Source organism: Cupressus sempervirens, chromosome 2 (assembly GCF_028749045.1).
Source record: "Cupressus sempervirens isolate cs-2001-9-10 chromosome 2, ASM2874904v1, whole genome shotgun sequence".
Classification (NCBI taxonomy): domain Eukaryota; kingdom Viridiplantae; phylum Streptophyta; class Pinopsida; order Cupressales; family Cupressaceae; genus Cupressus; species Cupressus sempervirens.
Genome location: NC_143119.1, coordinates 671,561,407 through 671,587,383, shown reverse-complemented (window position 1 = coordinate 671,587,383; position 25,977 = coordinate 671,561,407). Strand labels below are relative to the sequence as shown.

At 35.8% G+C, this 25,977-nt stretch overlaps 1 protein-coding gene across 28 annotated transcripts in view; it reads right to left on the bottom strand.

The window, feature by feature from the left end:
* The window catches only part of LOC149575138 (pyridoxin (pyrodoxamine) 5'-phosphate oxidase), a 134,918-nt gene that overhangs the window by 28,341 nt on the left and 80,600 nt on the right, over nt 1–25,977 (bottom strand). For all 28 annotated transcript variants that reach the window (XR_016360133.1, XR_016360130.1, XR_016360134.1 and 25 more), the window contains 5 exons: nt 8,710–8,876; nt 8,265–8,507; nt 7,959–8,047; nt 7,695–7,745; nt 7,370–7,460 (listed from right to left, as the gene is read on the bottom strand). Coding sequence is in view for 17 of the 28 variants with exons in the window: in XM_089814993.1 (XP_089671119.1) it covers nt 7,370–7,460; nt 7,695–7,745; nt 7,959–8,047; nt 8,265–8,507; nt 8,710–8,876 (641 nt within the window). In the remaining 11 variants the exon portion in view is untranslated. The remainder of the gene's footprint in view (nt 1–7,369; nt 7,461–7,694; nt 7,746–7,958; nt 8,048–8,264; nt 8,508–8,709; nt 8,877–25,977) is intronic.

Here is a 25,977-nt window from a genome sequence, read left to right as displayed (position 1 = left end):
GCGTCTTGAGACAAACTGTGCTTCCTGCTACTCTAATGTATGTGAATTGCAAAAATTGGATGAACCAACTTCCATACTTCTTTATCTTTGCTTCTGCTTCTGATGAGAGTCTCTTAGCAGGTGTCCCTTGTAATACCCTTATTGTCTTCATGGCAAAGGCATCACAAAACATCTTGTAATCCTTGTTGTTGTGCAAATGAAGTTGTGGATAGCATTCATGCACCAAATATTGTCCCGACCCATTGCCAAATTCTCCTAAGGCCTTAAGTCCCGAACTCTTATACAATCTAGCAATTAGGTAAAACAGATAGGATCCCATTTAGAATTGGTTTTGGTTTTGTACGGTTCTAAGTTGCAACTCTAGATTTTCGCTTATGATCCTAGCCCAATCAAATCTTCTTTTTCCTTTTTCAATTTCATCAATAAGTACATCCAGTTTTTGAATTGCATACCTTGAGCTAGGCCCATGTTCCAACTGTGAAGCACAATGAGATCTCCATATTCTGATTTGAAATCTGCTACTGTGAGCCTCGATTATCTAGTTACTCCTTTCTTTCCCTCGTGAAGCCAATCCTGCTTTAGATGTGTGAAATAAGCTTCCTAGTTATCCTGAAATGATTTGGCTGCTTGATCCATCATCACCATTGTCATGCTCTTGTACTGGGGAATGTTAAATGCTTCTTTGATCGCTTGTCCACCAATGTTGGCGAACACCCTCTTCCCTTCATCAAAAATGATGGATTTATTGATCAGATCAAACCTGGATGCACATTCCATAACCAATTCTGGACAAGACAAGATGGGAGGAAAAGTTGTTGCGTGTACAATTCCGCTCCTGTATATCTTCTTTGCCAAAGGGGATTGTCCTTCCTTTAGTCTGTCCTTTATCTGTAGCATATTTACTGTACCGACATTGGTATTGGCTATTCACCTCATTTTCGAGAAGAAAGTTGTTTTGGGCATCATATCCTCTTTGTCTTTCTTAGTATTTGTTCCCTTAGGGTTCTTGCTTGCACTAACATCTACCATCCTAAACACTTATTTCTGCCCCTTCATTCTAAGTGATATGAACTACCCTTATCAATCTCCAACCTTCTTTCTATCAATGGATTCTACACTTATTTTTGCCTCGCCAAATGCCCTATCACTACACTTATCAATCTCCAATCTTCAACCTAAGGGTGAGAGTACCACTTATTTCTGCCTTGCCTTTGCCTTAGGATGGACTACACTTATATCTCTCTCTCCAATACCTAGGGTGGTCTAGCTTATTTCTGCCTTTTCAAATGTCCTATCATGGATTCTACACTTATCAATCTGCAAACTTCAACCTATAATGGGATGATGAAGTGGTGGATGATGAATGCAAGAAAAACCAAGCAAAACAAAACAAGACAAGAACGAAAGAGAGAAATCCGCTTAAGGACCCCTTTCAACTTTAAATGATTTGAAGTTACCTTTACCAATGGCCAGGTCTCCTTTTGGAATTTAGGATCAGACTTGAGAATTTCAAATCCCTTGCAAATCTTGAGGTCCTAGCTGGGAAAAATCAGAATTTTAATCCCTTGAAATTGTCCACCATTTGCCCAAAATCAAACCTTTATCATGTGTTTCCTCCTCCAAGGGAAATTGCCCAAAATGAAGGTTTCCAAATATGATGGATCTTGCTGCCTTTGAATACTAGAAATGATGACAAGGATCAAATCTGAAAATGAAGTAAATACTGCCCATAACAGTCCATAATGAGGTGCAAAAACCCTAGATGCTTGCAAAATTGCCAAGTAGGGAAATCTGTCTTCTAAAAAAAATTGCCAAACATGGAGAGTTCTGCCCTGGCAACAAAGAAATCTGCCTTAAGGACAAAAAACGCCAAGGAATGTAAGAGCTGCTCCAAGATAAAATTCGCCAAAGACAAGAGAAGACTGCCCTTTGCCAAAAATCGCCCACACCATGAAGAGGAGGAATGAGAAGTGAGGAGAAAGGAAAAAGGGCTTCCTCTTATACCCCACTTGCTCATCCTCTCAAGCTGGCTGACTGGGACCCTGGGAGCAAAAAAAATATTAATTAGAACACAAAACTTGCCCCCAATTAAATGCTTGGCCCAAAATTAACTTTGCCAAAATGAAATTTACTTTTTTAAATTGTCAATTAGACCAAGATTGCAAAAATAAAATAAATAATGCCTTGGAGATGCTAAATGTTTCCATTTAATGATGATTTAGTAATTAACATATCATTAAAAATCAGATTTTGGCTTGCCAAAAGCCATTTTTGCAATATTAAATTACTAATTTCATTAAAGACTTAAAAATTTCAAGGGAAATTTAATCCATTTGATGCCAATTTTTTGCAATTCAATTCAAATCGATTTTGTTAAGCAATTTTAATTTTTTGACAAAAATAAAAGCATTTCTCTAGAGCCTAAAGTCGATTTTGCAATTTGATTTCATCATCACAAAATTAATTTTCTCACAAAAAAAAAATCAAGATTTTCCAAAACACTAAAATGCAACAAAAATTTTATTTTTTGAAAATTACTCAAGTTTATACAATTATATCCAAATTTTCAAAAAAAAACCGTCTAAGCACAAAATTTACAATTTTATCCTGCCAAGTGTGTTGCTCTTTGAATTTTGTCCGGCCAAAGGTTGAAATTGGTCGTTCTGGAGAATCAAGTTAAAACCGGGTGAAAATAATCCTAGCCCTCTCGCTTCTGGCCTGAAGGTGTCCAGGACTTAAAAGTTTTCAAAAATCAAATCAAAATTTTTTGGACAACCTCAAAAAATTTGCCAAGGTGATTAAAAAAAGGGGGTCCCCAAAATTTTGGGGCGATGGTGTGAGAACCTCACAACAAAACCTTTATAGCTTTTGATTGACAACTCCTATTAAGCCCCGAGATATCTCGAAATGAGGGCATGATCAAAAGCAAGAGATTGAAGGAAACACAAAGACTAAAACAATCCAAACAAACACTTAAAAACATAAAAGGGACTCTGAAGGCATTAGAAATCAAGTATAGGCTAACAAACTGAAAACACGAAAAGGACTTGGCAGTCTGTAGTAAAAAGATTAACTATGAATTGGGAACAACTGAATGATCAATCTTTGCCAATTAAATAATGAGTTATCTCAGAGAAATGCTAAACTTAATTGGAAAAGTTCCATACTGTTGCCTCCATTTTGTGATGACAAAATGCAGGACAATAGTTTTGACAGTGATCTTCAAAAATGATTTTAAGCGACAACACTATGTTTAATGTCTGAAAAAATGCATATGAATCAATATGTTTTTAACAAAGGGAGAGAATTCGCTATACATCTTTATATTAATATTGTCTACATAATCACATCCACCGGGAAATCGAAGGTGAGACCACACGGCTTGTAATATTAAGAGCAGCTCCCTACCATATGGGAATGAGACATCTGATTGAATTCACTCCTTTATATATTCCCCAAATTTGAGGGTCAAGCCATTAACACCTGTCCATGGTGATGTCTTACTCGATTCATAAGATCTGTGAACCGTACATGCAATCTCCTGACATTGTTCAATGCTGACTGGTGATATTATTTCCTCGAATGATCATGACAAGTAAGTGTTACAGTTTCCAGGATTCATTCAATGAAGAACTCCAAAGTCCCAACTGCATCCAACAGGCTGAAGAGACAAAAATTAATACTCACTCAAACATTATCAATGTCTGTCAGTAATGAGTTTCTATCACACACTTTTAATGCAAACAAAAATGGTTATTCTTGATAAATATTTATCAAAGCACAATGGTCATGCTTCCGTTGAATACAAGCATCTTGTAAGTACAAACTCCACGTGGATTAAGTTGCCCACCATTTATTCACGACATTGAACAGATCCCAAACTGGTCAAATGTCAAGAATGTATAGCAACTGTTGGCATCTGATCAGCATGTAGACAATACTAATGCATCTGATATGATCAGTAGTGTCAGATGATGGCATTTTAAAGGACATAATCCATTTGGTAAATACAAGCAGTGTTGGTGATTATTTTGATTGCATCTGCAGATGGAAAGAGAGCAGAATAAGCTCTATCCATGCATGGCTTTAATGTGGCGTCCTTAGAAGTTGTCTGATTGTGAAAAATGAGCAAACTTATACTCTAGATAATCTGCACTCTCAAATTTAATCGGATCTTCCTTAGCAAGGCTCTGATACAATGTCAATAATGATTAGATTTATTAACAGATCTGAACTGTATGTATGTTCTTTCAATTTTTGACTCTCACAAGATATTCCTATTGACTGATATTTGTTCTTGCAGATTGTAATTAGAATAAGGTAATTATTACTTTCAATGATTATACAATTCTGACCTAAGAATGAAGAGTTCTGATTGTTGTGAATGCAGTACCGTAGATGAATATGAATAATAATGATCAAACCCTTAGAAGGCTTCCACTGTTCGATTTCTGTACTTCCTTCTAAGTCTGATCTAATTGGATATACGTAACTATTTCAAGACGTGTCAATAACTAGACATGTCTCCACATGAGTGGAGACATGTCCATTCATGGAGGTCTCTCCATGACCAATGATTAGTTTCCTTAATCACACCGATCCAAATTGGCACCAACACAATGTAATTATGGTGACTTTTTATTGGTAATTTAAGAAAACATAATCAGACTTGGATCTGTAGAATTCTGAAACCATTTTCTCATTAATCCATTTAACATCAATGCATATAAATGGAAGTAGAATTTGATCAAGTACAGATCAGTTAAATCAGCATTATACTTGGATTTAATATCAGATTTATTCTGGGTGATAGATCAAGACAATGGTTTGATATAAGTGTGTATATACATGCATCAATATACATAATGTATATTGATGTAAGTGTATGCATATAATCTTCAGATATTTGTATTGAAGTTATCATCCATAATTATATGAACGTTGCTATCATTTCAACACAAAACAATTTGCTTGGAGCGGAATCTCCACCAAGAGCAAGAATTCTTATTTTCCTTTTCAACCTTTTCCAAAGCCTGGAACTCCATTTCAAGGTCCGTCAAAAAATGGTAGTGCCTATGCTTCAAGTAACCTTTATTCTTTTTTTGATGATCCAATTCACATCAGTACTTAGTTACCGGATTCATGCCCTAGAGGCCAGATCCAGATTCGGATTCTATCCAAATCCGGATTCATGCCTGGATCCCTCTGGATTCTTCTAGATTTATTTTTTTTTGAAAAAAAATTACCAATTATTTTCTCAATCATAATGGCTTTAATCCATGGATTCATACTATGAAATGATTTAGTTTTAGAATTATGTACATTGCTCTCATTTTTTAGTATATACAATGCATATATATATATATATATATATAGACACACACATGAATCTTCCATGAATCATAATTGGGAAAAAAAATCACAAATCCATGGATCAGATTCACGCGCACAAATCGGATTCATTTCATGAATTGGTAAATAAGGATCAGGAAAATCATTTTTAATATAAATTTGATGAGAGAATGTACAACCAAATATTCACAACTTCTTCAAATGGTATTCCAATCCTCTTTATGTAAAATCTGGAAAAAATAAATAATAATCTATATCACCAAGTTCTCCAAAAACCACCCACTATAATAAATTCAAATATATATTAATTATTATGTTATTGATTGTTCTGTCTATTAAATTACTGCTAATACATTAAGATTTATTTATATATCTGTAATCATAAATTACAATTTATTTTACTATTTTTTATAACTATTTTAAAAATATATTATGTTATGTACTATTTATACTGCAGACTCCCACCATCTGTAAATTTTGAAAAAAAATTGTCATTGCATTCCCTATCTCCTGAAATTTTGTAAAACAATGTTTCTTTTCGAAGATTAATGCCAATAAAGTCTTCATATGAGAGGTGGTAGCTACATTTTGGTATATATTTTTTCTGTTCTAAGCCTATAGTTATTTCCTGCATCTGTTGCTGATACTGTTCCCTTATATGATATGCCTATAACAAAAGTAGAAGATTTTGGAACTGTGCACCCATTGGATAGGCAGCCCGATTACCATAATACAGATGTTGGTACTCATGCAGATAAGACAATCTCTCATGGACCCTAGAATGGAATAAAGCATACATATAGGGCCCGTTTGATTGCTGGAATAGGAATCGGAAATTAGGAATATGTTTTCTATTTTCTGTTTGGTGCACACCAATTGGAATAGGGAATACGAATATATATTCTCATTTTTCCCTTAAAATGAGCTTATGTCCATTCCAAAAAATAGCTGTTATCGGAATAGCCATTCCTATTCTCAGTTCCTATGCCTGCAACCAAACGTGCCCATAAAGAAAAAATCTGCCCTAGTATGCACCCGTTTTCTTGCATTTTTTGGTTTCTCATTTCAATGAGTCTTGGTGCTAAACAACCCCAGTCAACTTAGCAATCAGTCTTGTCATGTAAGTGCACGTATGAGGCTTTATGTACCATGTAAGTGCACGTATGAGGCTTTATGTACCATGCTTGCAAAAGCTTTTCTTAGTACAGAACTGGAATTTATAATCATATTGTGAAATTTTCAAAGCAACTCAAAAAAGTATAATGCAACTAATTCATACTCCTTTATGAAAAAGCTACATCATCTTGTAATTCTCGAAAGATGAGCGAGCCATTCCTTCTTAGTTGAGTAGTTGTGAGGACTGAGGAAAAATGCCAGCAATAAAACCATTTCTTGTTTAAATAAAATTGATTAGATGCATCTTCCCAATCTTTTGTTTGAATAAAAAGTAGTCATCACAACATCAGATTAAATATATAGAAGTTATTAGATGTTAATTTCAAATCTTGTGTTTGAATAAGAAGCAATCATCACAACATTACATTAAAAAATATTAACTCAGGGGATGATGCATAGATGCACTAAAATGACATGACTTAATGTACAAGATATGGAGTGGCATAATTTACTATATTTAAAAAAATTATTGCCTTTAAAATAACTTTCTATTTATGTAAATGACCCTGAGGCTTAGTTTGGAAATTTGGTTGTCTGGCATGGCTCCAGCTAAGAAGTGAACCCTTCAACATAGAGTGCTACTGGACCCACTTTTATTAATTCAATGTGCAATGCGTTTCTTTCATAATATGTTTTCCCATCATTATGACAGAGTTGTTTCACTAATTCACATCATGGAAGAAGATTAAGTACTAAAGTTTACACAGTAGCATTCTGGAATGGAAGATCCTCCTTGAGATAATCCACAAGGAACATTCAAAAACTAAAAGCTTCATGTTGGGACTCCAGACATGCTACAACATCTCTACAATATTTGAAGTAGATACAGCAAACACTTTACCTGGCGATGAAGGCCTTCCCAAAAGAAAAGAAGAGAGGCATAAGGATTCTCAAGTATTTCATGTGCCTTTCTACTTTCATAATTTGTATACCTGGTTTATTATCATGAATACCACATAATATAAGAGTGAGCTAATGCTGAATCATTAACAATTCATCCATAAAAACCACCCCTCTATAAATAGTCACATAGTGAAGGGATTAAGAACCACATATATTAAGCATAGCAACAACGACTATTGGAAAAACTCAACTAAGAACTGAAAGAAACTTGGTATTTATCAAAACAGCGATATCCAAGTTTAGTATAAAAAAAGAAGCCATACCATACAAAACCGTGTTCATCAACTCCTTTCAGCAAGACCATGCGTACAGAACTACATTAAAACAACATTAACTGTAACTACTGTACAAGGCCATTGAGAAACTGTAATGTTCCACTCTTGAATTATTCCTAGACTACCTTGTTGATTTTTCCCGGATTTAGAGTTCTGATATGATATTAATTGAACAACAAATATGCTTTTCTTGGAAAAAAACAGTAAAAATTAGAATGATATATATAATGGACATATAATAAAGCAACATACGGGTGACCAGATTTATCTGCAGTTGCCAAAGCCATTGCATTTGGCTCATTTAATCCAGCAGCTACAGCATCCTCAAACCATTCTTGGAACTGCAAAAGAGTGGGCATTACATCAATGATATAACACTATGTTATCATTATCTAGCAATTTTGAGATCAAATCATGTAGTAGTCCTTATCTAGTCATGAAGTTGATTATACATAAAGTTGTAGATCGTGAAACTATACTAAAGATTTTCACCACTTCATTCTTTTTTATCTTGGCTTTCAGAAAATAAATAATCAGCCTTTCAGGAATGGTTTGTACTTGTTTAATTGGATCATCCTTCAATTGTTCTTCAAGAAAAGCTGGAGAAATATAGTTCTCCCGAAGAGCTGACACATCAACTGATGGGGGCTTTCCAATGCGCACACACATAGCAGTATCTGGATACTGAGGAAGCTGTAATGAGTACTTTCTTGCAACTTCTGGAGGAACAAACCTACCCCCTAGAAAGTGATGTGGACCTGTGAATTTCCTGGCACACAGTTTGGGTGCAGTTAAAGATACCTGAAAAAGCAAATTGCATGTCTGTAGTAAGCAACAATAAGTGTACAAACCAGCCACAGTAGGCTTTTGTTTCTACAATTAGATTTCTATACAGTTAGAATATATGCCAAGATTATATGATAAAATCCAAATAGATTTGAGCCGAACAACTAGCAGCATTTATCTTGCAGAGAAAGATAAAATAGCATGGATAGTAAGAAACCAGCATATCTGGTCTAAGGCCTGAGCCATTTATATCGCCTTCTTCCACGTGCCATCCAGAAGGAATATCAACTGACACAACAAAAGGCATTCCACCATGTTTGGAACTAGAAGCAGTTGCCATGACAAGTTTGTGAATCAAAGCATCAAAAGGAGGCCTTGGTGTACCTACAAGGTTTAAATACTCCACACTTTTATAATGCATATATATATATTATGACCATGGACATTAAGAAGAGTTAACATCTTAACAAACTGAAAATCATAGTTTATTACATTTTTATAATAATAATCCCACTATGGAATATTGCCACCACTTACACAGTTCAGTGTGTAAGTTCAGTGTGGTGCATGCATTAAAAGCACGATACCTAATAGATTAGTGTCAAAACTAACTAAGCCATTTTAACATGCAATTTTCTTAATCAAATCTTGGATTCAATTGCTACCCCATTCAAACATAGTACAATCATTCAAATTGCAGCTTGTTAAAGCATTCCTAGTATGAGCATGGGCATTGTTTGCAAATTGAAAAATAGGCCAAGGATACCATATTCTTCTTTTCTATAGCAGGACTCCCCCTGAACTATACCTAAGCTTTAGAGACTGATACTGAAATTCCTCTTGGAGTAAAGCAATTCTGCCTCCTCCCCGGAGTACTATTCTTGTTGTGCCGGAACCTGTTCTGTTGTTGACGTTGGTGAGGAAATGATGATTCTGTGGGCAAGCCTTGCATTTCTTTTTCATTCTTAAGATTTGAGGCTTTTTTTAATGAAAATTGAAAAGGCGGTGGAAAAAAAGTTTATTCATTTAAATTCGAAATTCAAATATGGTAGGATACACCCAACAAGATTGACCAGCATATGCAGAAGTTAGCATTTGTAGATAGGGTCCTAAAACTCACATCCATGATAAAGATACTAGACCAAATCATTTCAAGACAGAAGATTCAAACAAAAGCCAGAAAAACAGATACATAGAGTGAAAAAGTGGGCTTAAACAAGTTGAATCATGATTGCCACTTAGTTCAACGGGCATGACTGAATGGTAAAGAATGAGTGCTCTACAATGAGATCTGTGTTTGATTCCCCTCAGCACTTACTAGGTAAGTTTCTGTTCTAATCATGCAGGAAAATGAAGTGCAAACTGTAGGTACTTGAGGATTAGACCATGTTTGTGCTCCACAGATCATTGAGCCAGTAAACTCTCATTTGGGAAGATAGTTTTTTTTCAATCCAAATTCCAAGGGACGTATGCATAGTTTTATTTCATTTCTGTATGGATTACTATAGCATCTATTAATTTCCCTCTTATTTATCTTTATTTGCAACTAAAAACTGATTTTCAATTTCACCCATATGTGATTCCTGTGCACATTTTTACTTCTGCAGTAAAAATAACATTACCTGTATTTTCACTTGCAAGTGAGAAATTCTTGGCTCTGAGTAGTTTTGCATCTTTCTGGCAGTGAATATATGCAATGTTACCCGGGGATGCGTCCCTGGTATATTTTCAGCCGTCCCCATCCCAGAAACGTCTTGGAGACTTAGGGACACCTAGGGGACTTTGACTTTGACTTCTAGAGAAAATTAGACTTTGACTCTCAAAGTAACACAAATTTGGCATATGAATTATGTTGATTCTTATATTTTGAGGATCTATTATGTTTAAGTACATGTTTTATACATGTTTTCATATGAATCTTTTAAATTTCTCTATATAGTATAAGTTTTCCTATTGTTATATTGTTGTCCCCATCTGCCGTCCCTCCCTGTGCCCAAAATCGGAAAAATTTGTTGCCATCCAGAAAACCCATCCCACTGTCCCTTGCCGACCCCATCCCAAAAACTCGGGGGAACATAGAATATATGCTTTAAACAAATCATTTTAATACACAGAACTCAGTTTTGCTAGATTTAATTCAGACATTTTGTCAAAATATCACTTGCGTCCATTTTCATACTAAAAACCCCTCAACCAGTTATTGACAGATCTCTCCACTTGTCACCCCTCCTCCCACTATCATCTTTTCACCTACACTAGCATTAAGGAGGAAGTTAGATCCATGAACAGTAGCAAGGCGGCAGATGAGGAAGGGTTCCATGTGGAACTCTTCAAGCACAGTATCATTGTGTTGGGCTCCTTCCTTGCTGATCTCTTCAACCATGTGGTTTGCGTGGGGTTCCCCCCCTCTTGGTCATGTCATATCATCCATCTGATCCACAAGGCAGCCCTTGCCTCTAGTCCCAATAACTACAGGACCATCATGGTCAGTCACATTCTCCACTTTATGCCAAAGTTTTGCACATTCTTCTTTCTCGGGGGTTGGATCAGCATCACATTTGGGCTAGAGAGAAGGAAGGGTTCAAACTGGACTATCATACCGTGGACCACATTTTGAATCTCAAAGCTATTATTGAGGAGGCTCGTCATCACTCCTCGAAGGTCTACTATTGCTTTGTGGATTTCTGCAAAGCTTTTGATTCAGTGCCTAGGGCAGTGTAATCTCCTCATTTTAGCTCACCCCATGTTGCAATGAAGATTAACCTTTTTAATGACCTTCGTAGACTAATCAACTAGTTAGGTCTCAATTGGTTGAGCTGGAGGCTATTTTCCCACTCCAGTGGTTAGGGATGTTCAAGATTGCTCTTCATTTGCATCAAATTGGCACACTTACTATTTATAGTAAGTTATTGATTTGGGAAAGCCAGACTTATTATTTTGAGTAGGGCACATGAACAGTTGTTAGTAGCATGGAGTTGTGAAGGACGTCAACAGAGCTTTCAGCTTGTGACTTACTATTTATAGTAAGTCAATTTATGGTCAGTGTTATTTTCGGAAAGGCACCTAGGTGTTTGTTTTTTATGGTGATCATCTGGATTTTGAGGGAATCAATTGTGGGATTTAATAAATTATTCACTTGGCTTATAATCATTAATTAAGTCTCGCTTAATTAATGATTAAATATAACCTTATATTATAAGTTGTTAAGTGCATTAAATGTTTTAATTATAAGTTGACTTTGGACGCCTAAGTAATAGGGGGGAAATATCATATTTCAAAAAGTAAGCATCAAAAGCAGAGTATGAAATTCAAAATGTGAAGTGTCTTGCTGAAGCTGCCTGGTCAATTTTGGCAAGAATGAAATATAAAGGCAAGAAGAGTAAATCAAACCTCTCATGCAGTTGTGGATTTTGGTGATTTGAGTATTGAGAACAGTGTTTGAGGGTTTGTGAATTTGGGGCTGGAGAATTGTAAATTCTCAGAGCAAAATCACTCTTTGAACTGGTATTCCATTAACCTGTGAATTGTGCCGGCTATGACCTTAATTCAGAGGTTATGAACGTGCTAAAAGGGTTCAATTGCTGAGGAGGATTCAACGTTTAGTTTCAGAGATTGTTTGTACAGCCAGAGGATTGAAGCAGTTCACAGTCTATTTTAGAACTGTGTCTGATCATAAAAGATTGGCGTGGCTTCATCTGGGACAGCACTATCAATTATGGGCAGTGGCCATTATTCATAAGGCTGTGTTTCTATATTACTGGGCAGTGTTAGAAATTCAAGGGGCTGAGATATTGCGCAAGGGGGCCGTGAATGTATGGTGAAGGCTCATTTCGCATTGGTAAGAGTCAGTCTGTCAATACCAGCATCTATGTCAGAGATACTTCCAGGAAGCTGCGATCTCTACAAGAGGATTACAGCAGTTATATATTCCAGTCACCCAGCTTCCATGGCTTGTTTTCCAATAAAGTTGATGCACGCAATTTGGCATTTGTAAATATCTGCATTTATAAATTAGAGAATAAAGTTTGAAAGTGCAGTTGAATTTCATGCTTCGAATTTCAATTCCATATATTGTCAAAATAAAAAGTAAATATTATGAAAATTGCACAAAAAAGTTAAAACATATACTTTGTTAAACAAAAAACATTCCATTGTCAGTTAAATTGTATTAGAACCATCAGGGTTCTTACAGACGGTCCCATTTTAGAGACTACGCGGCATTGATATCTCTGAGATTCTTTTGGCTGCCATCATGAGATTCTATGAGACGGTTGTGGGTCACATCAAGACCCCTTTTAGAGTATTGTATTTCATCAATAGCACCATTCGGGTGAAGTGGGATTGCTCTTTGTCCCCTACTATGTTTGGGATTTATATTTAAGAGTTAGAGGTTTTTCTCCAGGAGCGCTCTCTTCCTGAAAACAGATGTGTTCTGCACTAGGTTATGATTTCTAATCTTACTCTTTGCTGACAATATGGTCCTCCTTGCTTCCATTACATAGAATTTTCGATGGTCTTGCTTCTTTCTACATTTCACAACATGGTCCTCCTTGCTTCCATTACATAGAATTTTTGATGGTCTTGCTTCTTTCTATGTTTCACAACAGTTGACAATTAACCTGGGTAAAATTAAAGTGATAGTTTTTAATAGTCTCAAGTCTTCTCAATTTCACTTATCTTTCCGGGGTGTTTGGGGTAGGGTTCTCTTCCTCTTACACCTCTGGAGGTCAAGTTCTTTGGCCCATGCTTCAGCATGAGACCTTCCCACCCTTCTTGAGATACAATGTTTCTGGCATCACTTCTAGGACACCATGTCCAAGATGACTCTTATGGACACTCTAATTAGACTATCAATTCTATATGGCTTAGTTATTTGGGGGGGTCCTTTACTAGAGTCGAATTGAGCCTCAGTAGAGTGGGTCTAGACTCTTCTTTAGCACATTATCAGATGCAAGGAGTCCACTCCTCATAGTATTATCCTTGCTGAGTTCAGTGCTCACACCTTCAAACTTAGTACCATCTTTGACCTGACTTGGTTCTTGCATCATCCCCATGGTTTTGTAGACTCCCCTGAGTGACGTCACTGATACTCCTACCTTACTGCTCTTTGGAGGCTATTGTGGCTTTTGATTCTTTGGTTCATGCACATGGCTGGTTTTCTCAAGCCTTGGCTCTTTTGGGTTCAATTGGGATGCGATTGATCGTCTTCCTCTCTTCTTGTACTCGCTAGATGCCCCTATCATCTTCTCCCTTCTAGACTGGAGATGTATATGCACATCTGGACATAAATATAGAGGCAGTATAAACAGCATACTTGGGTTAACCCCCATGGGGGGTTTGTCCCAAGATGGCTTTCTATGTTGAGCACTTTCTCAAGGTTAAGGATGGGATCATTGTTTGTCCTTACGTTTCTCATCGTTGGTTGCATTCACTTTGTATCTCCCTTGGCTCTTTCAGAATGAAATTGAATCGATTTCACATCCAGACTAACCACCGGCTGATTAGAGAGGGAAGCGTTTGCCAGCTTTGCAGTATGGGGGAGGTTCAATCAAAGACACACTTCATAATCTGATGTCCTATCTACTATGAGATCTGAGAGAGATTCTATTGCTAGTTCATAGAGACTCATTCTCTCTCCACTTTGACGTTCATTGACCAGCATTTCTTGGCTCTTTATATTCAGAAGGCCTTGTCACTTTGAGATCATTCTCTTCAGCATCAATTCCCTTCGAAATTCTGAATTATCATTTCAATCTGCTTGTCACCTCTTTCTTCCCAATGATCTCTTCAACATGTGGTACCAAGCAACTACTTGGGCCCCTTTTTGGCCCTACCAGATTTGTGAGACCTCGCAGGTATTCTACTCAACAATGGGCATCTTCCTCTACCAAGGGTCTTCAAGGTCAGCCTAGGGTCTCTTCTCACCCTATGGCTTATCCTTCAATTTTAGATTTTTTCATGGTTGCTCTAAGCTCGTATCTTGTTGTTTCTTGTTTATTGCTTTTATTTGTAGTTGTTTCTCTTCTCAAGCATTGTTTGGTGTCTCTATTGTGGGTTGGCCTCTTTTTTTGTATCATAAGTCCCTTGGACCCTCTTTGTGCTTGTTTGTTGGACATTAATAGATTTATCTTATCTTATCTATCTAGAGATATTTTGTCCACTCTTAAAATGCCAAGAAAATTGGCTTGAATTAGATATTAGACTTGGCAATCTTGTTCTCGTTGAGGTAAAATGTTTGAAATCAAACTCACTACTATCATGGGTAGATTATGCCAAGTAATAGATGCTTGATGGTCACTTGCTCGAAGAAAAGATATTATACTCCATAGTTCATACTTAGTATAATAACTCATGTGAAAGGTAATAAAGTGTTTTATAAGTTGGACATATAGTTAAGGGGGCCTTTGAAAATGAGATATTATTATTTTGAAAAAGTCATTTTTGAGAGAATATGAATTATTATAATTAAAATAGGAAATTCCCTTCAAAACGCAATAAAAGGAGGTGTTGGGACCAATGAGGCATTGGGGGGTTGCTTGTTGGGGCACATTTGTACATATTATTAAATTCTATAACATCCACTTTTCCTAGGTCTTAACTAACAACTAACACATTAAAGAAATATAGTTATTACTTCAGATTCATAGGAAGATAGTTATATCAGTTATGTTCATATGAATGAGATTAACGGTTACAATCACTTAAATGGAAATCTCATAACTAACAATTGAAGATACCATTATGAATTTACCAAGGAATTTAAAATCTACATACCATAGAATTCAAAACCGAAAACTGTCTAGGGATGCTTCTACAAAACCCGAGTTAGTCCATAAAATACCTCTTAAGAAACAAATAGCTATACTACTTTATCGTAATGACAAATACCAATATATCATCTAGGGCATCAAATACCACTATATCAATTAGGGCATCAATTATCATTAGATCATTTAGGGCGTCACATAGGCATCACATACCACTGTATCAATTAGGGCATCAATTACCATTGGATCTTTTAGGGCATCACATACCACTGTATCAATTAGGGCAATAACATTCAATTAGGAAAATACACTCATATTCATTATTCAAATAAATAGAAGACTGAAATAACAATCCATTAGATGAACCTATCTGCTACATATAGATATATTTCATGTCCAGTTGGAAGATCAAACTATCTAACTGATTGCCAATTACATTGACAATAAGAGTTGCTTTCATTTAAAGGAATAATTGAAAACAATGATATAACTCAATCCATCTTATCTTCTACTTGAATAAACATCATAAAAGTAAAATACCTATTACCAATAAATGTTTGAATGTTTAACTTATCTTTGTCTGATGCACGTCCTGACATCTTGTGGAGAGGGGAAACACTGTAAAAGGCTTAACCTCCCAACCACAGACCTTAAACTTATCCCCACACTTTCTCTAACTAGAAAGGCCCTCCCTCCCCGGAATAGATATGGAACACCTTGTCAGCCACTAAGCATCCTGGTAATTAATCACACCGCTCAACTTGACAATAGAGAATGAATTGGACATGCATGAGCTATTAAATGATTCTTTAATAGAAATAAATTTGTTGAATCAATTCTAATTTTGTTTTGCTTGTTCTTGCAAGACTTTCTTTCACCTCTTCACCCTCTTTCTTGGCCATTCGGCCGGGTGAGTCCTAGTTGTCAAATCTTAGAGTAATCCAACTCTATTACTGAACCTCAGCTAGTGTAAAGAATAATATATTTTCAGAATTGTCATAATACAGTTCTTATGACTTGAGAACTTCTCTTTAAAGACTTCAAGGAAATAGTTTGATTCTGGAATCTGACTGTAATAGAGACATCTGTGCATAATATATACAATTGATCTCGATTTAACATGGAAAGAATGGACTCATCGAATGTCTATTCGATTTTGCAATTCAACAATGATTCATGGAATTTATTGACACATATCTTACTGCTGTAAATTCGATTGCAAATATTTATATAACAAAGTACGACTTGGAATGGCTAACCACATAACCTGATCAGGGAGACATGAGTTTGGCTTGACTCTATGCAGCCGACTCCTCTTGACGTGAGTAATCCATAGTGTAGAGCTCAAAGTAAACAGTAACTACAATTTGTCCTCAATCATTCGCAACAAATAATGATAAAAGAAAACAAAAGAGAGAGAGGTACAAAATGCAGAACACTAGTTATTGGTTCTCCTGACCTATATATAAAAGGAGGCATTCAAAAATAATAAAAGCTTCCAAGAAGCTGTGGCTCTTGAGCAGTTATAAAAAGAAGAATCGTCTTCTTCAGTCACCGATAAATATGCCAAGCGTATATTCTCGCCTCTTATAAAGAAGTAAATAAATATGGAAAAGAACTCGATGGTTACTTATTCAAAAGGATAATTTATAAGTTTATATATATATATTTGCACATATATATTATTATGATGGCATCATATTTAATATTTATCCAAGGTTGTACCTACTAAGGTATGCATATCTAAGTACGTGTATCACCTGGAATATTATTTATCTCCATATCTTCTCCAAGTGTATGCATATTTAGATATATGTATTTTAATAGCTATAAGCTTGTATAAATTAATACTATGGTGTCACCATATTTTTATATCTATGTGCACATTAATATATATATATGTATATATTGAAGTGATGAGAATATCAATCATAAGCCATTAAATGTATGTACTTTGATTAAGTTTAAATGTTTAAATGTTTTAAAGATTATCCAATAGCTCATGTGTGTCTAATGTATGTATCATGTTATGCAATCGCTAGGTCCTCAACCATGGTGATTCAAGATTCATATCCATTTGCCCAGTGATGGTGATGCTCCTGTGCCCAATTCTTTTACGGCAATGCTTCCACCCCTTAGATGTGCGCCCTACAAGGAAATTCTCCGCAGTTAAATCATATTACCATAACAAGTTATTAATCATAAATAATCATAACAGCTAACTAGCTTTTCAATTTCATGAATTCATGATAAATAATCAACTAACATGTTATCTTCATATAAAATTATAACGACTAACCATCTTACCATTTTGCAAGATTATAACAAATTTTAACTATCAACTGACTTCATGTGAACCTCAACGACTATATGAACATTTTAAATTGGGTCAAAATTTGGGATGTAACAAGTTCTAACACTCACAATTCTTCAACTTTAGGAAGAACACGACTTCTATCTCTTTTGTATTGTATTCTATTTCAGCTAAAATAAACAAAGTATTTAACCCCTCTATTTGTGTGGTATACGCCCTCTAAAATATCTTGTATGGTGAAGCCTCTTCATTTTCCTTTGTCACCCATTCACTTCTTCCTAGTGATGCCCTTCCAAGTTCCAAGTCTCCATGTGATCTACCTTCCATCTTCTTGTTGTGTAATCTCTTCTACTTCCATTGGGCATTTTGCACTCACAATTCACCTTTGCACTTATCTTTTAATCTACATTATGAAATCTATTTCTATTCTTGCATGCCCCTAGACACACTCACTAAAAGTTTGTGAGCATAGCTCACAAAATGTAGTTGGGTGATTATACCACCCTCCAAATTGAAGACAACTTGCAACGAAATTCATCACTTTGCAATACTTTTTTTTTTTCTTCCAACATTTCCCTAGAACGACTCCTATTATTCAAATGAATTTTCTCCTCATCAATCTCTTTTCTTCTTATAGTTTTCTATCTAGTATTATTAATCCTATTCCTCCAAAACATTATCCATCTTCTTTTGCTCCTCCTTGTGGTATTTGATCCATCATGTGCCAAGCACCTCCACTACATTCCATCTTCATGTTCCTTTGTTGACAGAATTAACTCACCATAAGCCATTTGGTTAGTATTCTCTCCATAAATCCCTACAAATACCTAAAACAACAACCAGAATAAAACCAAAACAATTCGCATACCACTACAAATATATATCTGTACTAACATCATACAAATCCATCTCTCTTGTAACATTTGCATACAAATCTACATCCACTACATCTGCACACATCATCACCAATATTACGTAAATTAACAGTTCACATTGTCCCTCGTACCGAATTGCAACATTTCCCTAAATGTCTCTTTAACCTATAATGGAACAACCATTATTGCAATATCTACCTCTTCTATGTCATCTATTGATGCTCTGATGTCTCAATTTATCCTAGCATTTCCCTTTCAAAGAATATTTTTGAGCTTCTCGTGTGGTACAGCACCTAGGTGACATGATAGGTCATCTAACAAAATAGAAGGAGGCTCAAGATGAAAGACATGGGGTGATGGTCCACCTCACTTAATATGTTGGTTTATGTTTGTTTGTAATAAGGATGATCCTTTGTTTGGTCAAGGAACTTAAGGTGTCTATATAAACCTAAAGTTCACTTAGTCCTAAGGATCTTGCATTTTGGTTATTTTAGCTAATAAAATGACTCTTGGTATGTTTCATGAGTCATTACATCCTATTAGGATCCTAAGAGTTGCAAATATCCAAGTAGTTAAGCCCTAGGAGACAATAGTTGAAAATTTGCTTTTTGCAACAATCATTGCCGACAACTTATTGACAACTTTTGGAATAGTTTAGCAATATGTCTTCTCCAAAGATTCCATGCAACTCATAAAGTCGTAAGTGTTTGGTTTTCCATCTTGTTGGGGTATTTTAGAGCCAATAAATCCATAAAAGTAATTTTTCCTGATAGATCTAATAAGTGGTATTGTGAATTCATTTACATGCTGAATAAATCATTAACTTCTACTTAACTAGTAGTGGGAACTATCTATCCATTTCTTCTAGTAAAAACTTCCTACACCCACTTTTGTCGCATGTCCATATCCTCCAAATAGAAGCATCCATCCAAAACAACATTTTCCTTTAAAAAGAAATTCTATTTGTTTAGCAATTTGAGTTCTTATCAATTTTCATTTCATCCTTGTTCAATTTTTGTTCCATATCATACTAACTTTTATAGCTTGTGTGTTGCCCTACATTGTGTAAAGTTTCTACAAATTCTGTTCAAAAATTTTCAGACTTTTACAATATCCTTTTATTGCCGAAGATGATCTTCTTGATGTTCTGAAACAGGAGTTGTTACCTTTAACTTTGATCTGAATTTGTTTTATATCTGCAAGTAGATTCATATAGGAGTATCGCTTGAGGAAGCAGACTTGTGATTATTGTGTGTCCTCAAACTACAATAATACCTACTCTTTATATCAAGACCAAAGGGCATGTCCCTTAAAGGGACATGACCTTCTCTAGGCCGGCCCAAACACCACTTAAAGAAATTGGCGCCTAAAGAAAATAATTAAATGTTTTAACTAACATAACAAATTGTTATGGTTAGTACAAGATGTAATTTCTTCCAAGGATCGCCAGCCATCTCATTGCCAAGTCTAGTGCATATATAGGCTATCGTATGATATAATGGAGAAGACTAAGGTGCGGTCTACACTTCTCAAACTAGCACGAATATCAGGTTAATATTTAACACTCCCTCTTAACTTGATAATCATACTGAGAGATATCATATCTAGCGTCATCAATTACAATGAATAAGTATTTACTCTATATCTATCTAAATCTTCTGAGAAAATGGTATCATGTAACATATGATACTGAGTTATATAACCATCTTGTGATATGACTCATCACTTATACTAGTGATGTCAGTATTGCATGTAATGCAATACACAAGATAAAATCTGAAGAAAGATTAAGTTCATTTATCTAGGTTGTGATTCATAGGAACTGGCAATCCTATATCACAACTTGATCTTCAGTTAAGATCTACCAAAACATAGGACAAAGTCTGAAGAATAAATTCTTCCTTTATCCAAGTTGCGATTCATAGACATGGAAATGCTTATGTCACAAATGATCTTGAACTCACCTGGATCTAATAGTAGTTCTATACTATTCAATACATCATTGGAGGGATCGGCATCTCTCATGATGTCTTTTATACACGTATTCTTGCCTCAAAGATCGTCACCTCTTAACTAATGAATACAAATGGTGGAGCCCGTAATAGTGAATAGCCTGACAAATAAAACTATTTTATTAATAATTTAAAGAATACAAATGAATTACAATTCAATCATACCAAGTATTTTCCTAAAGTGATCTATCTTTACTCTAGAGAGAGGTTTGGTGAGAATGTATGTTGATCTATAGTGCAAATGTATTCTAATTTTACAGTATTCCTGTCTACCATATCTCTTACATAATGGTAAGGAATTTCAATATGCTTGGACCTGTCATGAAAAACTAGATTGACTGAAAGCTTGATGGAACTCTAATTATCACAATGAATAATCGTAGGATTCATGGCTTGACCAAATAATCCCACAAGTAACTTCCTCAGCTAAACTGCTTCTCAAGAGGCCATTGTTGCTGCAATGTATTTGGCTTTTATGGAGCTTTGTGCTACTGAAGACTGTTTTCTACATATCCAAAATATCATAGCTGATCCTAAACTGAAACAACATCCTAAAGTACTTTTTCTGTCTTTAACACTTCCACCCCAATCTGAGTCACTAAATCCATGTAAATCTAATTCAACTTTCTCATATTTGAGCCCAAGATTAAGAGTGCCTTGTAAGTATCTCATAATGTGTTTTACTGCAACTAGGTATACTCCCTCTTAATTCCTATTTCTTTACAAAACTTTTAAACAAATCTGAGGTGTATTCCCCTCCATTATCAGTTCTAAGAGTTTTAATTTTATGTCCTGATAAGTTTTCAGTGTTTTAAATTCTTTAAATCTCTTTAAGGTTTCTTCTAATTCTTTGCATTTTAAGAAGTAAATCCATGTTTTCCTACAGAAGTCATCTATGAACAAAATATAGTACCAGAATCCTCCAAGAGAGGGAACAGATATAGGTCCACATAAATCTGAATGGATTAATTCCAAAACATTGTTGGTTTTTCTAGTGCTATCATGAAATGGACTTTTGGTGTTCTTACCCAAAGCGCACCCTTTGCATATGCTTGAGTAGTCTTTATTTAGTTTTGGTAAACCAATAACCATCTTCTCCATAGTTGATAAGGTTTTGAAATTTAGATGTCCTAACCTTTTGTGCCATATTTCATTTATGTTTGCATCTTCATGATTTAAGGTTTGAATAGGTCGACTAGGTTCTTAACTTAATTCATACAAATACCTTTTTCTTTGACCAAACAACTTCGCTTTCTTAATTGAGGAGTTCTTAGCCCACGTTATTACTTTACCGTCCATGAATGCAACATTATGTCCATCATCTTCAATTGTTGTAATCCAGATTAGATTTCTTTTTATTCTTGGTACATAGAGTACTCCTTTGAGAAGAAGAGAATTTCCTGATTTTAGTTTCAAGGTGCAATTTCCAATTCCTTTAACGGAATGTGTTGAATTATCACCGATGTTGACTTCACAATTAACTTTTTCTAATATAGAGTCTAGTGCTTCTTTGTATCTTGTAATATGTCTAGATGATCCACTATCAATCACCCATGCTTTATTTGAGACTTCATTTGATAGTGATGAATACAATACACAATTCTTAGGATCATAGTTATCTTCTTTCCTAATTCACTTGTTGTTTAGAATTCTTAAGACAATTAGATCTGTAGTGTCCAAACTTTTCACATCTAAAGCACTTTATTTTGGATAAATCTTTTTTAAATTTGTCATTCTTTTGATTTCCCCTTTTCTTCTTGAAATGCTTCTTCTTGCCTTTATAGAAGTTTGTATTAAGAACATGAAGATCTTCATATTCCATTTTCAATTTCCCTCCTTTCTTTAGTTTTTTGGATTCTTCCTGAAGACAATCTCCCTTAAGTCTGTTGAAGTCAAGAAGTTTATCTCTAGCACTTACTCCTTGTGCGAAAGTTTCCCATAAATTTGGTAATCCATCTATAGCCATCAATGTTAGTTTTGTGTCACCGATGATGGTTCCTATACTTGAAAGTTTATCTCTTAGGCTGGCAACCCTTAGGAAGTAAGAATTCATCGATTCTCCCTTCTTTATTTGAATGTGATTTAGTTGTTTTTTTAGTGTGAGAACTCTAGTTGCACTGTTAACCTCATATGCATTTAGTAGTGCATTCATCATAGCAAATGTTGTTTGATGTTTAGTTAGCATGGGTACGATATCATTTTTCACTCCATCTAATATTATCTGAATGGATTTCCTATTTCCTTGATCCAGAAGGATTTATGAGGTTCAACTATAGGTTGTCTGGATGCTAATTCAACAAATTGTTTTACATCATTTTCTTCAAGAATCATCATGATTCTGAATTTTCAGGCATCAAAGTGTTCTTTCCCATCAAACCTGTCCTCGAGTCTAATTGTGTATGCCCTTGAAGATAGGAGAATGATGCTAGATATATATAAGGTCTGATTACTTAATTTGCAGAGCCTAGGTTCGACTAGTAGTGCATTCATCATAGCAAATGTTGTTTGATGTTTTGTTAGCATGGGTGCGATATCATTTTTCACTCCACCTAATATGATATGAATGGCTTTCTTATTCCCTTTAATCCAAAAGGATTTATGAGATTCAACTATAGGTTGTCTGGATGTTGATTCAACAAATTGTTTTACATCATTTTCTTCAAGAATTATCATGATTCTGAATTTCTAGGCATCAAAGTGTACTTTCCCTTCAAACCTGTCCTTGGGTCTAACTGTGTATGCCATTGAAGATAGGAGAATGATGCTAGATATATATAAGGTCTGATTACTTAATTTGCAGAGCCTAGGTTTGACTATTAGAGCTCTGATACCATGTAAAGTTTCTACAAATTCTGTTCAAAACTTTTCAGACTTTTACAATATCCTTTTATTGCTGAAGATGATCTTCTTGATGGTCTGAAATAGGAGGAGTTGTTACCTTTAACTCTGATCTGAATTTGTTTTATATCTGCAAGTAAATTATGTAGGAGTACTGGTTGAGAAAGCAGACTTTTGATTATTGTGTGTCCTCAAACTACAATAATACCTACTCTTTATATCAAGACCAAAGCGCATGACCTTCTATAGGTTGGCCTAAACACCACTTGAAGAAATTGGTGCCTAAAGGAAATAATTAAATGTTTAACTAACATAACAAATTGTTATGGTTAGTACAAGATGTAATTTTCTCCAAGGATCGCTGCCTATCTCATTGCCAAGTCTAGTGCATATATAGGCTATCGTATGATATAATGGAGAAGACTAAGGTGCAATCTGCACTTCTCAGACCAGCATGAATATCAGGTTAATATTTAACACATTGCACCACATATCATATCATAATTTACAATGGAACTTAGATTGACTTGTGAGCTTGTCCATGCCTTCTATTTTAAGAGTATGTCATGTCCCCTCTTCGTTGAGGCCAACTTCAGACCCACTCACCAAAAGTGTTTTTCAATACTAACTTTAAATGTCTATAATTTATTATCAATAAATAAATAATAAAAAAGGTGGAAGAACACCAAATCAAGAAACCAACATCAACTGAGTCAAGTAATCTGTGACTCGCCATTTCAAAGTCACTTCCAACTACCATACACATCTAACACATATCAGACATCATTTAACTGCCAGTCACTATTGGGGTTTCAATCATCACTCAGAATATTTGCAGTGAAGAGTTAGGCCCAGATCTCAAGCAAATCCAAACGCTTTCTACCTGGACAGCACAAGAAATTTTGATTTATATAGCGCCACTAGAACTGCAGACCCATGTCCTCTGTCACACAAATCAGGTGGAGAATAGATCCTATTGTAGGAGAAATCTGGGTCAGTCACTGACTGCAAACCTATAGGTGATCATTACACATTTATAAAATTGTAATATTGCTATCAGGATTCAACTATGTAGTTTTCGAGTCAAACTCATTGACCCATGCTTCACAAGGAATGGTTCTGATGCAAAAGAATCTTGGGTTTTCTTGGTGACTACTTTGGAGTTCATGGGAGGAGGCTCGAGAGTTGCTTTGGAGAGTTCTTGGACTAGTACTCGGTTGAAGAAGGAATGGTGCTCGGCATGCTCTGGGAGCTCGGCATGGTCTTGGAGCTTGGCATGGTCTAGCACTTCAGCATGGTCTATGGGACTCGGCATGGTCTTTGGAGCTCGGCATGGTCTGGGAGCTCGGCATGGTCTTTGGTTACTCGGCATGGTCTATGGAGCTCGTCCTTACTTAGGAATTTGGTTCCTGTTGTAGGCTATATAACTAATTTTCCACAATGAGTTAGAGGACGAACATTTCAAGGATTTAGGAGGGCCTATAGAACTAACTATGGTTCGAAGCACGAGTTCTAATTCATTCGGAGCTAGGAGATATCGTGATTTTACTTAGATATCGATTTTGGGCATTTAATTGTTGTTGCAGGTTGACTTGTGGCATTTAATTTATATATTTGTATTTAATTTGTGTTCTGGGCCGACTTGTGGCTTAGATTGGTATAAGTAGGGGTTGTGGAGAAGTCTTTAATTATTATTCATCCATCGTGGAGAAGAGGAGGAGCTTGAAGAGCGAATTTGGAGAAGAGCTAGTAGTTGCGACTTGGAAAACAAGGGGATTGCTTGGTGGGCTTGCGAGCACAAGTTGAGATCTTTCTTGGGGGTTTCTACCAGAGTGTGGATTTGGACTAGCTAGTGTTTGGATTGGATCTTGAGGGATGTTGCAGAACTATTACTTGCTTTGTATTTGGCCGTAACTGGGAAGGCCTTACAGCCCAGCACATTGCATGTAATCAGTTATATTTTATGAATATATTATTGTGATTTGGTATCAGATCTTGCATTATTGCTTGTTATATGTGTGTTAACTTCTTACCCTATGCGGTAAACAGTTGTTGTGTTTCCGCTGTGTGGTTTTATAGTTGGGGGCTAGGACATCTCCTTTGGGGATTCTCTTGCCTTGCACTGCATCAGGTAGTATCAAATTGAAAGTTATTCCTAAGTGTGTAGACAAATCGCTGAAGTTGAGGCAATTTGCACCAAGACTTGGGTTGGAGATGTTGATCTGAGTAGATCTTGATCTGGTGGTGGATTTTCTTTCTGGAGTCCTAGATCTTTTGGTTGCAAGGTGGCAGATCGTGGTTCTAACTTGCAATTGCAGAGGGCTTGCAGATGGGTCGATGGATGCAAAGATGGAAGACTAATCTTGTTGAGGCATGATCGTAGAGAGTTTTTTGGATTGCAGATCCATGGTCCTAGACTTGTGATTTGGTTCCTGATTGTTCATGCGAGGTGGTAGGTTGAGATCTAACTTGCAAACAATTTAGTTTTGTCACAAGGAGCATAGGACGGATTTGTTGCAGAGGGTTTATGAAGATCTTGGAAGATGGCTCCAAGAGGATTAAACCTTGAGATGATTGTGGATCTCTGTGATGTGGTGGAGAGGAGGTTTTTTGAGATGTTTGCTCGATTTGAAGCTAGCTTGGCTGATCGAGTTAAGGATAGGGTGAGGAAGGAATTCC